At 56.9% G+C, this 15,914-nt stretch overlaps 1 protein-coding gene across 8 annotated transcripts in view; it reads left to right on the top strand.

Moving 5' to 3' along the window:
- The first annotated feature begins 4,592 nt into the window (after positions 1-4,592).
- The window catches only part of PLEKHG4 (pleckstrin homology and RhoGEF domain containing G4), an 82,954-nt gene continuing 71,632 nt past the window's right edge, over positions 4,593-15,914 (top strand). For 3 of the 8 annotated variants that reach the window (XM_068693699.1, XM_068693703.1, XM_068693702.1), the window contains exon 1: positions 4,595-4,778. In XM_068693699.1, the coding sequence (XP_068549800.1) occupies positions 4,713-4,778 (66 nt within the window). In that variant the 5' untranslated portion in view covers positions 4,595-4,712. Of the gene's footprint in view, positions 4,779-7,745; positions 10,763-15,914 lie in introns of those variants that run through there. The other 5 variants (XR_011100034.1, XM_068693697.1, XM_068693700.1 and 2 more) reach the window with 4 other exon arrangements.

Raw genomic sequence — 15,914 nt, 5'->3', positions numbered from 1 at the left:
GCTCAGTGGGTGTCCAGCTTCTCCCCTCCTACTTTGCCCTTGGCTTTCCAGCAAATCATGGCAGAGGCTTTGGCCACGCGGACGTGAGAACAGCAGGAAGGCAAACAGAGAATTCAGGAGAGGTGTTCAGTCTGATCGTACCTGGGCGCACACATTTTGGAGACACATCAGCCCACTCGTTGCTTGTTTCTGCTCCTGTCCATGTGTCCAGGCAGCCAGCTCCCAGCCTCCTGGCCAGCTGAGCAGCCAGGACAGGCCCAGGTGCTGTGATGGGGTGCTCCTGGTCTGTGTTGTGGGACACGGATGGGGACGATGAGGAGGTTCCTTTTGTTCTAAAGCTCACAAAATGGGTTTCTACCAGGTGCTGGGGTGTGCAATTTGTGTCACAGGATCCCTGGCTGCTGCCTCTGCTCTGCAGGACTGCTTGGCACTACATCCTGCTGATACAAGGGGCTGACTTCCCCTTTACCTGTTTGGGACAAGCTATCTGCCTGTCCTATCCATGTCTGCCTCCTGGCCAGAGGGTTGCACAGCCACCTCCTAACACCGTCTGCTCTTCAGGCCAAGCAGCAGTCCAGCATGACCCTGCCGATCCTCACTGCTTGGAGGCCGGTTTAGGAGAGGAAAAGTGTGTGAAGAAAAGGCTGCCCCTCCATGAGGAGCTCATCCCAACCCTTTTGAGCTTCCCACGTCCACCCAAGGACCTACGCCAGACAGACTTCAGTGTCAGATCTCTCACTGTATGGACCTACCAAGCTCTTGGTGCCCAAATCTGGGAATGACCTGATGGGGGACAGCACCGTGGCAACTCACCATCACTCGGTGGCCACCAGCACTACCTGCGATGAGACCTGGAGCATCCTGCTGCTCCAGTGCCACCGCTGCACCCCCTTTCCCCTGCAGCCATCCCTGCTCTCTGACATTCCTCGAAGCCTGCTGAAGGCAACGATTCATTGTCACTCCCGAATTACCTCCAGAGGGGTGGATGTGAGTCCTGGCCCCACTCTGCCCCGTGCAGTCGCTCAGCCGATGGACGTGAGCCATCCGGGGCCGCAAGGCACGTTGTTGGTGACTGAGCCGGCATCAGTCAGCAGCCGGGGAGGATAATGAGGAACAGATTTGTGCTGGGCAGTGGTTCCCATGCTGCGTTCCAGGGCAGAGCGGCCAGGACGGGAGAGCTGCTGCCTTTGTGCTTCGCGCTGCACCCCTCCAGCGTGTGTCGGGCCAGCTCCTCGGCTCGCCCGTGTCTCTTTGCTGTCTGCGGGCAGCGAGCTTCCCTCTCCAGCGGCTCTGTCACCCGCTGGGCTGGCCAGGAGGCTGTGCCCGCATCCCGGGTCTGCAGGGGAGCGAGCTGCAGTGTGGACAGGCTGAAGACAGGCGAGCTCAGTGGGATCTTCAAGCCAGCAGGAGCTGGGTGGGGTGATCCACACCCTTCTTCGTGGTTCAGATTTCTCTGCTTTTGCCTGGAGGAGCAGACGGGACTGGGGGACTCCCTGCCTGGGAGGACTGCGTGGCCAGGCTGCTGCTCCTGAGGACTCTTGAAAAACAGCCAGGATGGATGCCGACACGCGGGGACTTTGATTTCACAAGAACTCCAGATCCTCCAGTTGTGATCTTCCTCGCAGAGCTATTCCTCGCAGCTGCAGAGAAGGCAAAGATCCCTGAAGAAGCCACAAAGGCTCCTCTTACCTCACTTTCTCCTGGCATCCAGCACCACACAGCCAGGCTGCCCTGAAGGTAAATAAATTAAACTTGCATTGGGTCAGCTGGAGAGGGAGGGAGCTGAGGATGCTCTGGGGAGGCCACAGGTAGTCCCGAGCCTGCGGGCAGGGCCTGGGAGATCGGCTGTGAAGAAGGGCTTGGGAAGGCCAGGGTGCCCTTCCATTTGCTGTGGGATCCTGTTAGAAATTTGGTTCTGCAGACATGTGTGCTGTGTTTGTGCTGTCACTGCCCGTGCACGACTTTCATCCCCCTGGGGCCCTCGCTGTTGAAGGCAGAGAGCCCTTAGAGCTTTGCTTTGGCCTCCTGGATAGCGTGGAGGGGGGCTGGCTTTTGAGCTGTGCGTGGGTCTCTGGCAGTTTTGCTGCTCTGAGACTCTCGCAGGCAGCCTGGCGAACACAGGGCTCACAGCTGCCCACGCGGTGCCCTGAAAAACCTCCGCTAGGCATGCTTTGGCAAGCAGCACTGTGCAGAGGTCACCCCCTCCGCATTTCTCCTGGACGCTTGTGGTCCTGCCTGCTTTTTTAGACCCCCCCAGCTCCCAGGGTCAGGATATTCCTTCTCACCTACCGCATACGTGCACGCATATGCGAATATTTTCAGTGGGTATCTCCTGCTTATGGAGAAAGCCAGCAAAAGCTTTGGGAAGGTGCCCCCACAAAGGTGGGGAAAAAAAGCAGAAAGCAAATACCCAGGCTCAAAACGTGCTATGTTTTCGCGTGCTGTGATGTGGGGGCTGGCTCCCGGGAGCTGACCGCTCAAGGAACACGAGCTTTTGTTTTCCTGGACTGCAAGGGCCGGCTGAGTAAGCAGATTAGCCGGCCTGCTGCAGGAGGCTTGCATTGTCTGAGGAAGGCACGGTGGCTAAATAACAGAATTAGCCGGTGACCTCTGAAAGGCTCGCTCTGATCTTTGTTTTCTTCTCCTAAGGAACAGACAGAATGGTTATAAATGTTTGATTTTTTTTTTCTTTCTCCTTAGCAAAAATAGCTTTTGAAGCAAACAGGAAATTACAGCGTGCAATAAAGAGCAAAGAAAGCCGACCAGCTACCTCACTGAGCTTGGATTTGTCTACAAATCCACCTCCATGTGGGGAGCACAAATCCAGCTCTGATTTACCAAAGGCGACTAAACCGCCCCAAACCCTCACGTGGCAGAAACCCTCTGGGGCGCTGCTCCCACTGTTGTACCCAGGCAGAAATGGGGGATCTGTGGGGTGCCAAATCCCGGCCAGGAGATGGTGTGGAGGGCAGGGTGCCCAGGTTAACCTGCCCTTTTTATTCGCACCAGAGCCTTGCAGCAGGAGGAAGCAGAGACCTGATGCGTGAGGTGCCAGGCTCACTGACTAGTTCCCCTTCACCATTTAATTACAGATGGGCCCCTGGCTGCGCTGCTTTCCGAGAGACCGCCCCGCACGCAGCCTTGGGCCCTAGGTCAGCTTGGCTGCCATTTAATTGGGGTGACAATTAACACCCCCCAGCCTCATCAGCCTGCCTCTGGGGGCGAGCCGCAGCTGCAGCGCGCCAGCAGGGAGGCGTGGGCAGCCTCCATGCAGCCATGGTGCAGCATGGGGGGGAGGCAGGAGAAGGGCCGGGGCTCCCCGGGGTTGCTCCAGGCCGAGGGCTGAAGGGAACGGGGCCGGGTCCCGGTCCCAGTCCCGGTGCCTCTGTGGCCGGCAGATGTCGCCCCGCACCGCGGCCCGGCCCCGGCCACCGCCCGCCCCAAGAGCCCGGGGGCAGCCGGGGATAAGATGGCGGCCCCGCTGCTTCAGCTCCCCCTGAGCGGGGCGCGCCTCTGCAGAGAGAGCAGTGTTTTGGGGGGATAAATGTGTATTCTGTACACAATCCCGTGTGGGGTGTGAGGGGAGGATTGGGCCGTGCTGGTCCAGACTCCTGGGGCTTTGCAGGCTCCCTTTTACAGGGTTGTGGAGGGTGTGTGGGATGGCTGCTCTCTGAGGTGCTTCAGTGCTGGTGCCTCCCGGTCCCCTCCATGTCTGCTCTGTTGCTGCCTCGGTGTGGGAGCAGAGTTCTTGAGGAGGGGAATGGCAGCTCTGATGGAAGAAGGGTGAATGAGAGGAAAGTGGGAGAGACCGATGGCAAGGAGGGGAGGGAGACGTAGTACAAGTCCTCTCCCTTCACCTGACTCAAGGCTTCTTTACTAATTTAGTAGCGCTCTCTAGGTTTATTTACTAATTCAGTAGTGTTCTCTACTGGTGCCTGCTCATTCCCAGTGCAGGGTCCTCTCCCTCAGACACACATGGGGAATGTAGGGTCTTTGGTGTAGGACCCACCACACGATACCCTCCAGGAACCCCCCATGCCCCACATCCCACCTCCTCTGGGTCCCTGCCTTGTTGCATTTTTTCCCTTTGCTGGCATTCCCCAAGCTTTGCTCCTCTACATGCATCCCAAGCCAGCCCTATCCCTGCCAAGCAGGTGGTGCCCATGGAGCACAAGGTGCTCCCCATCACCTTCTGGGCCCTGGAGCTTCAACCAGCAGTGGTGGCTCCCAATTCCCCTGGGGAGAAGACCCTGACCCCAAACTGATGTTTGCCTGCTGCTAAGTGGCTTCAAATTTAGTCTGAAGCCTCGTGGAGCTGCTCAGTTGAAATAGAGGAACTGGATTCTTCACTACCAGCTGACAAGGCTGGAGGAAGGCCATCTCTCATCAGGCTGCCATTCTCCCGCTAGAAATACCACCAGGATTCAAAGCACTTGGGAAGCACCTGGAGGACCACGAATGGGACTCACCCAAGTTTAGTGGGCAGCACTTGGACCAGCTGCATGCAAGCAAAATAAGAGCTGGTCCCAGGGAACGCCCATAAAGGCTCCGTAAAGCACTGATTACATGCCCACAGCTGGAGCTGCACCTTGGGGCTGTTGCTCTGCCCCAGGTGAGCACAGATCTAACCCAGCTGCTTCTCTGCCTGCCTGCTCTGGCGGAGCAGACTGTGGGCAGGTGAGAGCTTTCCTTCTCTCCAGAGAGGATCTGCCATGGGAGAATGGTTTGCAGGATCTGCTGGGATCTGCTGGGCGCAGGCTGCTCTGCAAGCGCTGGCTGTAAGTGTGGGGTTTGTGAGGGGCTGGGGGGCTGGACAGGGTGTTCACCCCATAGGGATGGTAATCCTGGGGCCAGAGATCCTGGAGCAGGATGATGGAGGTGCTGTGGTCCTGTGCCACTGGAGTACTGGGTAGGACCCACCGAGTGCCCAAGCTATGGTGGGCAGTACTTGATGGTGGGTCCCTCCTTGCTGGAGCCTGGTGTTAGAAGCCCTCCCTCCTAGCTAAATATGATTGCATTTGGGTCACTTTGGGGGTGAGAAAGGACGGATGCCGTGCCTAGAAACATGTCCTGTGTTTGCTTGTGTTTCTGTTGTTGCTCAGCGCCTCTGTGGGGACTGTATCTGCTTCTCCTGGCAGAGAAGTGGTATCTGGGTGCTCACATGAGCTGGCTGGTCGATGGCATGAAGTCATGCTGGGGGGTCCATCCTTCCAACCCTCACCCTGTTAGGCAGACCTGGAAAGAGGAGCAGGCCCTGGCACCTGTGATGGGGTTTAAAGAAGCTGTGAGACCCCGTGCCCCATGTCTATGGGGCAGGTACTGGAGGTGGTGGCCGGGCTGGAGCAGGAAGGGTGGAGGTGCCCGTGGGCACGTCTAGCTTGGAGGTGAGCGTGCTGTGCTGTCTCAGAGTACAGTAAACATGTGCTGTTGGGATTAAACAGCATGCAGCACCACTGCCAGCAGGGTTGGTTAGCGTGGGGAGGTAAACAGATGACTGTTTCATGCCATTAAATACGTGGCATCTGGAGAGAGATGGATCAGTTTTAGGCTGCTCTTCAGAGACAGCCAGTCTGCCCTTATCTAACCAGAGATGGTGGTGAGTTTTGAAGCAGCCGTCCAGAAGCCACAGCTGGACTTCTAAGCATTTTGTCCTCAGGAAAGGGAGGCAGTGCCCCAGCTCCATGGAGACAAACAAGCAGTTCTTCCAGGATTTCAGCTCTGCTAGCTGGGTCTGGGTGCACAGAGGTTTTGTGTCCTGTTCCAGGCTGCCAGGGGGCTGGGGTCTTCTCAGGCCAGCTGCTCATAAGCCCTGCTCCTACCTGCATTGGGTGTGTTCATGACTTTCACACTAGGAAAAGTCTCTGGAGGATGCCTCATCCTCACCGAACCCAGCAGGCTCCAGGGTCAGTGTCCTGCCCCAGCCAGTGGGATTTGTCATACTCTTGGGCTGCAGAATCAGCAAGAGGAGAAACCTGCTGGGTTAGGAGGTAGCTGGATGCAGGGTTTGCTGGGGTCTCAGGTGCAGAGCCACAGGGACAGGCTTGGAGCTGTAGAGGTGTTAATTCCAGAGCATCACGCAGCACGGTCACTTTGCAAGGTTCACACCTCCAATTGTGGCTGAAGCAATCCTGCCCTGCGTGAGCATCCTGCAGCAGGAGCAGCTCCTGACTCTGGCATGCCCAGCTGTATGTCCATAGCAGGAGTTGGGTGCTCTTTTGCAGAGCCTAAAAGGAAAGTTAAAGAAGCCCAAAGCTCCTCAACATGAAACGAGCATCTTGGCCGTATGATAAGTGTGTTGGGTGAGGACTTGGTGGTGGTGGTCTTACCATGAGGGTGGTCAAACACTGGCACAGGCTTCATGTTGAGGTGATTGCTGCCCCGTGCCTGTCAGTGTTTGAGCGACATTTGGATGATGCTCTCAGTAATGCTTTCCCTTTGGTGAGCCCTGAAGCAGTCAGGATGTTGGACTCGACTTGCAGGTCCCTTCCAGCTGACTTGTTCCCCCCTCTGGGCTCTGGCAGTGACTGGTGCTCGCATTGGGCTGTTGCTGAGTGCAGACCCCGGGCACTTGGGGATGCCTGGGGCAGGCATTAGATCAGCTCCACATCTCTTCTCATCTGGGGAAGGTGCTGTGTGTCATCAAGGTGTGCCTTCGTGCTCCTACAGAGAGACTTTGAGGTTGCCATTCCCTGCTTAGGTCACTGCCCCGTGGGACTGCATGCTGCGGTTGTGCTTGTGGGGTTGCATGTGTGCTACAGAAAGCTGGATATGTGACTTTTTAAAAATATATTTTCTCCCCTGTGGCACATGTGGCTATCTGAGAACCTTAAGTGGGACCTTCCTGACTTCTGTACCTATAAAACCTCTCCTGTAAAGCTTCTCGGTGGTTGCCTGCACGCCGGGTTTGCACAGAGCAACATCTTGAAGTGTAAGCTGGAGACCCGGTAATTGAGTGGCTCCTGCGTCTTCAGATTGTGAGTGTCACCAGCTGTTGTTATGGAGTCTCTCATCCAGACTTCTGGGAAATCACACCACGATTATATTTCTGGCTTAAGACATTTATTTATTTATTTATTCATTCCTGATCAGGCTGGGCCTCACAAAGAGGTTGCCACTTAGAGGTAATTACTTGCTTTCAAAGCTGAATGTCTCTTGAGGATTGCAAATAGAGGATTATCAAATTAATTAGTTACACCAAGAGGTGCTTTTGTGAAGCCAAGGCCTGCTTTGCTTGCGAACTGAAATAAAGGTTTAAGTATTACTAAAGCACGTAACACCCACTCTTGTCATCCTAGTGGGGACAGGAGTCGCTCTCTCCTGAAGTGGTGGTGCAGAGGGCTGCTGGCAGCCCCATTTTTTTTCCTTTGGTTAAACCTGTGTCAAACAAGCACCCATCGCTGCTTTTAAGGCCAGGTGGGGCCTGATGCTGCTTCTTGGTGGTTTCCACATCCCTCCAGGCTGATGGGGCTCACAGTGGGTAGCTTGGTGGGATCATAATGTAATGAAGCTGTACTTTGAGGGCAAGCCTTAATCCGTGGGACATCTGCATGGCTGGGAGAGAGCCCCGGTGCAGCGACGAGCAGATGCCTGGAAGTGGATTTGGAGTCATCCCTGGGTTCTGCGCTGCCACCGCCTGCTCCAGGGCTCTCCCTGCCCCTGGAAGCCCCCATGGACACGGGAGGTTCCCTGTGCTGTGTGAGGACGCTGCTGATCAGGTTAAGCTAACGTGGGGTGCGTGTGTGGGGTTTTGCTGTGCGCTGCTGTAGGGAAATCGTCTAGCTGGAGTGCCTATTGCACAACTTCCCTAGGTCAGAAGATGGCCTTATCCGGCATCCAAAACATCTCCCTCCTGTGTCTCTTCCAGCACAGCTGAGTCCTCTTGGTAAACGCACTGAGCTTTCCCTGCCTTGCACAACCGAAAAGAAGCAGAGCTCTGCGAGCAGGGACTCAAAGCCAGAGGCCCTGCCTGCGCTCTCCCAGCCCACGCGGGGCTCTTGACCACGATGCTGCTTCAGCAGGCACTTGAGGAGCTCTGCAGCTCCATGTCCAAGGCCCAGCAAAGGGGAAGCGGGGAGCAGAAATCAGCTGCCACGCGAGCTACCAAAGTGGTCTCCCTGGGGTAAAATTGTCTGTCGGTCCATGCAAAGGACCTGGCTCGGCTTGGCCAGCAAACCCAACGCTCTGGGCACGCGCCCCAGTGCCAGGAGCTCTCCTTGTGGGCTGCTTTCATCTGCCGTGGCCCCTTCCTTGCCCCTTCCCGGCTGACAGCAGCCTTTTGCACCGGCTTCAGCAATTAAAACTCAACCCGAGGAAACCGCAGGGCTCGCGCAAGAGCGAGGAGCTGCTCCTGCGAGGAGACAGTGCGAGACTGTGTCGGGAACAAGCGCGGCATTGTTGTCAGCCGCAGCCGAGAGGGGCTGTTCAACACCCACTGGAGTGCTGGCTGCAGCTGTCTGCCATGTGCTGGCGTAGGAAACAGATCTACAATGCAGCAGACGAGGGAAAGGCCACTTTGCAGTTAAAAAAAAAAATAAAAAATGAAATCTATATTAGGATCCAGCCATGAGTAAACAGCGCCGCGATGTTCCCCGGAGCGCTGTGCCATGGCACAGGAAATCACGTCACCGCCCCCGGCTGCGACGGGGCGAGGTGAGCTCAGCTCTTCGGGAAGATGCTCCTGAGCTCTGAGCAGGGTGGAGGAGAAGGAGGAGCAAGGCTGGGGCTGAGATTGACTCGTATCAGACAGCCCCTTCCCTCTGTTTGTGCATGGGAGCACCTACAGCCAGCGGATTTCTGGTGGTGCCCTGTGCGGTGTTGGCTTGGGAGCTTTTGGAGAGCTTTTGGTTGTCACATCCATGGCTGAGACATCCGCTGCACTTCAAAAACCAGGTGAAAAATGTGATGGAAACCATACCGGGGCTGTGTGCATACCCTTACACGGTGCCCTCCTCGTCTGTGCTTATGGGGGTGCTGTAAAATCCTGCACCAGCCCCCAAAGGTACCATCCTTTTTCTGGCCTCCTGGATCGCTCCTGGCCTCCTGAAGGGAATCCCGCCCATCATGCTGTAGGTGAAGGACCAGCAAGGACATCTCCATAAAACTGAGAGGTGTGGTGGAGCTCTTCTGCCTCCTCTGACTTTGCGGCAGGGGCTGGGACTCCCGCAGAGACAGCTCAGCACCTCTGCTGGCAGGAGGTTTGTCAGCCAGCTGCGTGCCACGAGCGCACCGGGGGCACATCGCTCTCCGTGCTGCCCTTCTCAGAGCAGGGACAGCCCCTGGGGAGGCTGCCAGCACCTGCAGGAGGATGTTGCAAAGGTGTAGCCACATCTTTGGGCTGTGAGATGCGTTTTGGGGATTAAATGAAGGGCAAAGCTGCTTTGCAAACACAGCCTTGTGCAGGCAAATCTGTGCTCGGAGGCTCCGCTAAGGAAGCGTGCCAGGTTCCTCGCCCTTGTGCTGTGAATTTGACAAGGAAAGAAAGGTTCTTCTGCAAAGTGCAAACAGTGATGCAGCTGCTGTGCTCGGATCCGCTGTCAGAGTCGCATCCCATCCAGGAGGACATCCAGATCCCACAGGGGACATCTTCCCTCCTGCCGTGCGTCCTCACGTCCTGCCTGAGCCACCCTTCCTCTTGGCATGGGCTTTGTGTGACCGGCACCGGGATGGTGCCGGCACCGCGGCCTCCAAGCAGGAGGCTGGTCCCTGCTGAGGCCACACAGTCCCAAATCCTGCAGCCAGGCCCTGGCCTCATCCCCAGGGCTTCTCCTGGGTGTCACCTCCCTCTGCATGCCACCAGACCCCGGGGTGCCCGGCGGCACCTGCCTCTCCCTCCCTCCCTCTTTCCCCGCCTCGGTGGTTCTGCCCTTTCCCGTTGTCACTTCTGGAGGCTGTTGCCTGCCTGCACGGTGACCTTCCCCGCTCCCGGGCAGTTTTCTGGCCCCTGGCCATCTTAAACAATTAATGGAGGGGTGGAGAAACTTGCCATGTTAAATTACTTCCTCCTTTGGGAGGGGGCGAGGTCTCCACATCTCGCCTGATACCAATGCAGTTTGTTGCCGCTGCCTGAAGCGGTCACTGCCTCTCTTGTTTTCCTTCCAGAAGTTACAAAAACAGCGTTTCTCGGGGCTCTTTGCTATTCCTCAGCGTTTTTTTGCCTAACCCGTAGCGCTTCCCTGAGATCTCGCAGAGCGGAGAAACTTCCCTGAACTTGGAGAAAAAGCAAAGCCGAGCGGAGCGGAGAGGAGAGGAGAGGGGGGCGATTTTGCTGGGAGAAACCTCCCCATGACGCTCGAGACCTTCTTGGGATGTCTGCGGTGGGCTCGTTCTCCTCCAGCAGCTTCTCAGACCTGCGAAAGCATCTCCCTGCCACGGAGCATCCTCGCTGAGCGGGCACCGGGCGCGGCGAAGGACGCGGTGATGCCGTAAGGAGCAGCCCGCGAGTGTCCGCTGGCTCTACCCATGTCCCTGAGGTCCCCGAGGGGCTGGGGAGCTCGGCACCCTGCGTGATGTCCCTCCAGCGCCGAGCCCTGGGGTTGGCTGTCAGAGAAACCTTGGAGGTCCCCTGCTCGGTAGTGTCATGAGTTAGATTAGTTGGAGCCGCGCTGGGGGCGGCGAGGGCTTGGATTACAGTCCGGGACTCCAAGTGCTTCGGTAGTTCACGTCGGAGGGGAGAGGAGACGCCCCGTCGCGGCACACATGGAGGAAAACGAGAAGAAACGCCGCTTTTGGAAGTGAGGGGGGGATAAAGGAGGCCCGGAAGATGGTAAGGAAACCGCCGCGGAGGGCTCCCGAGCGGGGCGGTGTGGGATGGAGCTGGACGGGGCAGCCGGCGCTATGGGAAGCAGCTGCTCGAGCGCTTCCCGTTACTCGGATGGCACGGAGCACCCTTGGGTGCCGGCTCCTAAGGGTGGCTGCAGGGCCACGGGGCTCCTGTTGGGTGCTTCTTGGGGCTGCAGCCCTGCTGGGATGTCACAGAGCAGGAGGCACAGGCTGGGTGCTGGGCTCTCCTCCTGCCCCAGCCCCTGCCAGCCCTGCCTGGGGGCTGGAAATGGGTGTCCTGCATGGACACTGCCTCCACGCAGGGCCTGGGGAAGGGCAGAGCTGCTTTTCTTCCACCCAGGGTTGGTGCTGGGGGGTTGGAGAAAGCCCTGAGAGCCTGGCTGGGCAGCAGAGCACCCCATCTCCCCAGGGGGAGCTGCAGGGCAGTCCTGAGCCTGGCTGTGCCATGCACAGAGGTGTCTGGGTGAGGTCCTGCTACGGGCCAGGCTGGCTCCTGGTTGGATTTCCTCTCTCTCAAATGCCCGGCTTCTGGGCTCGGAGAAGCTCGGCTTTCTCTGAGATGAGGTGCTCGGCTCGTGGCTCTGTCCCTTCCCGTTGTCACCCTGCATCTCCTCTGCACCCTCGTGTGCCTGTGTCGGAGCTGTGCCTCCTGTCCTCTCCTGTCCTGCTGCAGGCATCTCGCTTCGACTTCTCACCCCAGCCAGGAGAGCTCTTCCTCGCAGCTCTGCTTCCGCAGAGGTGCCTTTGATCCTCAAGATCTTCATCCCCGGTGCTGCCTCTTGTTCCATGGTGAGGCAGAAGCTGCCCGAAGCAGGGCACATTGTGCGGAACGGTGCCACGGCCGGGCCGGGTGCTGAGGAGGGCCTGCAGGGGATCAGGGAGGGCTCTGAGGGGACCCTGTGCCCCTCAGGTGCTGCCTTCAGGCCTGGAAGCTGCAGGGAGCAGTGCTGAGAGGCCAAGCTGCCCGTGGGGAGAGAACAGACCCGGCTGCGGGTGCTGGCCTCGCCGCAGACCCCAGGTCCCTGGCGGGTGGCTGTTCTCGAGGCCCCAGCAGACCAAAAGTGATGTCTGTGGGCGGCTGAGATGCGGCTGCAGCTCCGAGCTGTGCAGTTCAGCTCGCCTTTCCTGGTGAATCAACATACCCTGCAGGCAAAAGATTTGGATCGGAGCGAACGTGGCTGGGTCTGGTGGCCTGCGTGAGGTTTCCCCGTGGCCGTGGGGCTCGGCGTGGTGCAGCTGCAGGCTGCCCAGCTCTCTGGGGCAGGTGATTCCTCGCTCTCATGCTTCAACACCGGGGATGTTCTGCTCTGTGTGCGTGGTACGTGGGGCTGCACCACGGTGACGTCCCCAGGCTGAGGGACGGCTTCCTCCCTGGAAACTGCTCTTCCACCCCTCACAGGACGATTGCTGCTGCCCTTCGATGGCAGTGGGGGCACTGTGGGCCCGGCACGTGAGTTCAGGGAGGCTCCCACAGCTGTGCCCCGTGAACTTTTCTGGTGGGTTTCAGCAGAAGAGAGCCTTTCTTTTATCATCCAGTGAAGTCTTTTCCTGGGGTGGGAAGGAAATGAGGTTGGGAATCACAAAGAACTTTAAGCGTTGGGGATCTTCTTTCTTTATTTCTATGCCAAAGCAATGAGCAAGATTTTGGAGCACAGAGCCTGGAGATGTAATCCTGAGCACATGGAAGTGGTTTGAAAGCACCTTCTCTGGGGTGACAGCTTGTGCCTGATGCCCACCTTCTTTCCAAAGCCCCTGGCCAGCAAGCATTTATGGTGAGATGCTGCGGGTTTCCAGGGAGGAACGTGCACCGAGTATCAGCAATTCCTGGAAATCAGCAGCCTGCAACAACCTGCCTCTGGCCATGGCCACGTTCGATGCAGGAGCAGTCTGGAGGTTTATCTGGCTCATGGTGGGGCAGCACAGTGGGGAAGCACTCTGGGCTTCTGCCCAAGCTGTCCTTTGTGGTCTGTAGGATGCCACGAGGGCAGGAGTGCTTGGTAGCCGCAGGCTGTGCGTGCTGGAGGTGCTGGCTTTCCAACAGCCCCGTGGGAGATGCGCGCTCAGGAGCCACGTGCGTGTGGATAGCGCTGCCTTTGTCGCCACTACCTTGCTCTGCAAATCTTCTCTGTGATTGTATAAAGAAAAGAGCATTGCTGGAAATGGGATTGAAGAGAAATGGCAACGGAACAGTGGCTGCTTCAGCAACAGAGAGGGTGCTGAAGAGGAAGAAGTCCTTGAGGTGCCACCAGCGTGTGAAACGGGATGCCAGCCCCTAGACACTAGAGCACAGAGCTCCATGGAGACAAGTTTGGAAAAGCAGGCCCAGGATGGGATGTGTGGCTGATTGAAGTGATAAAAGCAACAAAAATCAAGGACAGCCTGCGAGGGTGAGCTCCCCGCTTGTGCTGGTGGGATGCTGTGGGTTGTGCTTGCACACCACGTGTGATACCTGGCTTGCAGCTCAGGGGAGTGAATGGATTTTGGCTCTGAAGGTTCGGCCCTGCCCAGGTCTCTCTGCCACGTGCAGTGCCCCGTCCCTGGTGGCTAGTTTCGTGTTTCACTTAAGAAAAGAACAAAACATTGGGCTGTTCTTGTGGTGAGTGCTCCTGGCAGCTTTCGTGCATATCCCACTTGATTATTTTTTTTTTTCATTACTGGACACCAAGCTGAAACCTTGAGATCAAAGCATCCCAAGGTGAATCTGAAAATCTTCCCCCTGCTCAAATTTACCGTGGGTTGGGATGCCCAGGATGCTGCTGGGGCAGCCAGCCACTGACATGATGGAATCAAATGGCTCGAGGAGAAACGGGGAGCAGCCGAGGACTGCTGCACGTGCTCCTCCTGGACGTGTGGCAGAGAAAACCTCCGTGGGACCTTGTGGTCAGCCCCAGCGGGGCGAGGTGCTGCGGGCGGCTTGAAGGCGCGGGGAGGAAAAGCCGACGGAGTTCTGGAGCTCTGAGCTAGGTGTCCACCTTGAGCTTCGCAGCCCGTGCGAGGTGTGGCAGCACTTGCAGGAGCTTGAGTTTGAAGGTTTCCTTCGCAGGCTCCTCCAGGAGGATCCCTTCCTTCCCCGGGGGCCGCCTGTCGAACCTCCCAACAAAACCCGAGCCTCAGACGCGGTTAAAGGATGTGGATTATTTGCTGTCTGTTGTCATCTTTCTGAATACATTTACCTTTTGAACAAGGTCCCTCTCATACGCTCAGGAGGCTGGTATGCAGACCCGTTAATGGATCAAGGGGAAAAATGCCTGTGGATGTATTCTCCTTTGTGTTTGGGCTTATAACCACCCACGTTTTGGCATACATCCCTTCTGTGCACAAAGATGTCTTTTAGAAATCTCTAGTTAAATCTCCACCCTCCTTTGATATGTATGGAAATAATGGGACACGTGAGACTGTTTTCTATTTGGAAAAAAAAAAAAAAGAAAAGGAGCTATAAAGGGAGTAGCTTAAAAGGCCTGTGTTTACTCCTTTCTAACTCAGGAGTTCAGTAAAAGCAGTGCGCTGAATTTATGACTGATGTACTTAGCTCTCCGGGAGGCACTCATTTAGGGCTTTAGCTGAGTATAGGGGAAATGTTTTCACCCGGGCTTGGCTGCTCGGAGGCAGGGCTTCAGCACACGACCGAGTGCCTGTGTCCTTTCCCCAGCCAGCTCTGAGAGTCTCAGAGGAATTTTATCCACGCAGGGCATGGACCGCTGCTCCTTGCGGTGCCCAGGGCAGAGCTGGCACGGCCACAGCCACCTGCGCTGCCCTCCTGTCCTTCTGGCTGCTCCTTCCTCAAAGCCGAGGGCACCTGAGCTGGTGTCTGGTCTGCCAGCTGCCTCCCCACGTCGGGGACGTGCAGGGATTCACTCCTCCAAGGAGAAGCCCTCGCACGCTTACTGTTTTCTCCTACAAAGAGCCAGCCCCTCCTGGAATCGCTGCTCCGGCACTTTGGAGCGCTTTCCTTTCCCCCTCGGTGCAGCAGGACTCACATTTCATGTGCACATGGCCAGGCAGGCTGCTTAAAGCCAGAAGGGTCTGTGGCTCATCTGTTAGGGGATGCTGGGGCCATAGAGCGTTACCTAGCTCCCACGTTGGGTCTGGGAGCTTTTAAGTACAACGTGTTCTTTTCTTGGGGGCATCCACCCTCATTTACCGAGGTTGCAAGAGGTGCAAAATCTGCCCTCGGGAGCCTGTCCCGGGAGCTCGTGCACCTTGCAGGGGAGGGATGGGATCTGGATGATGGGATTTGGCTGTGGCCAGAGCTCAGAGCATTTGCAAGGCTGGCAGAGAAGCAATAACCCAAATGGAGACCCTGTATAGAGCGTTTCTGGCACTCGTCAGCTGTCCTGCTGAAGGATTATGGTTTTCTCTCGGAGCGCAGGAGGCTGCCCATCTGTCGTGAGATGCTCCCAGGTGGGCGGCTGAACGCGAGGTGTTGGTTCTGGTCTCGTGCCCCTGCCTGAAAGGCGTCGAAGCGAGCTGACCTGCTTGGCCGAGAGCTTGCTTGGTGGACTTTGTGGCTGGATAACCAAATCTTGCCTTCTGCCTACACAGATATCGGGTAGGAGTCGGACACGGTAAGGACACTGCTGCTCTGGTTGTTTTGCCAACCCCTGAAGCTGAGAGCAGAGCAAATAAGATCAGATGAACGAGCTGAAGCAATTTCTTCTGTCGGGTGGCGCAGAGAACGATTTTTAGAGCGTTTGCATGAAGAGCCCAGCAAGAAAAGGGAGCCTGTTGTAAGTCTGTCGTAATGCGCCTTTGTCCTTATGGAGAAGTGGAAATTCTTGGCTCGGTCTGCGATATCCGACAGGATTTAGCAAGCCTTATCCTGCCCTGGTGTCCGAGTCCGTGGTAGGAGTGGGGAGCGAGGCGCGTGGTGCTGCTCACTGCGTGAGCTGGGGGAGCCAGCGTTGTCCTGGGGACCTCGAGGACAAACACGGCCACGGCCACCAAGCCCTTGCGCTCTTCCAGCGTGAGTCTGCTGCTGGGAAGGGTGTTTGGGGAGCGCCCAAGGCTTCGTATTGTGCTGATTACAGCTTTGGTAATTAATTGCATGGTTAGCTATGCCAATGATATTAGAAAAAAAATAAATCTGTGCTTAGACAGTTATTTCAGATTAAGGATTTAATCTCTTGATTAAACTA

The sequence above is a fragment of the Anas acuta genome, chromosome 10 (genome assembly GCF_963932015.1).
Source record: "Anas acuta chromosome 10, bAnaAcu1.1, whole genome shotgun sequence".
In the NCBI taxonomy this organism is placed as follows: Eukaryota; Metazoa; Chordata; class Aves; order Anseriformes; family Anatidae; genus Anas; species Anas acuta.
The sequence above is the reverse complement of the archived record's forward strand: the minus strand, read 5'-3'. Positions and strand labels throughout refer to the sequence as shown.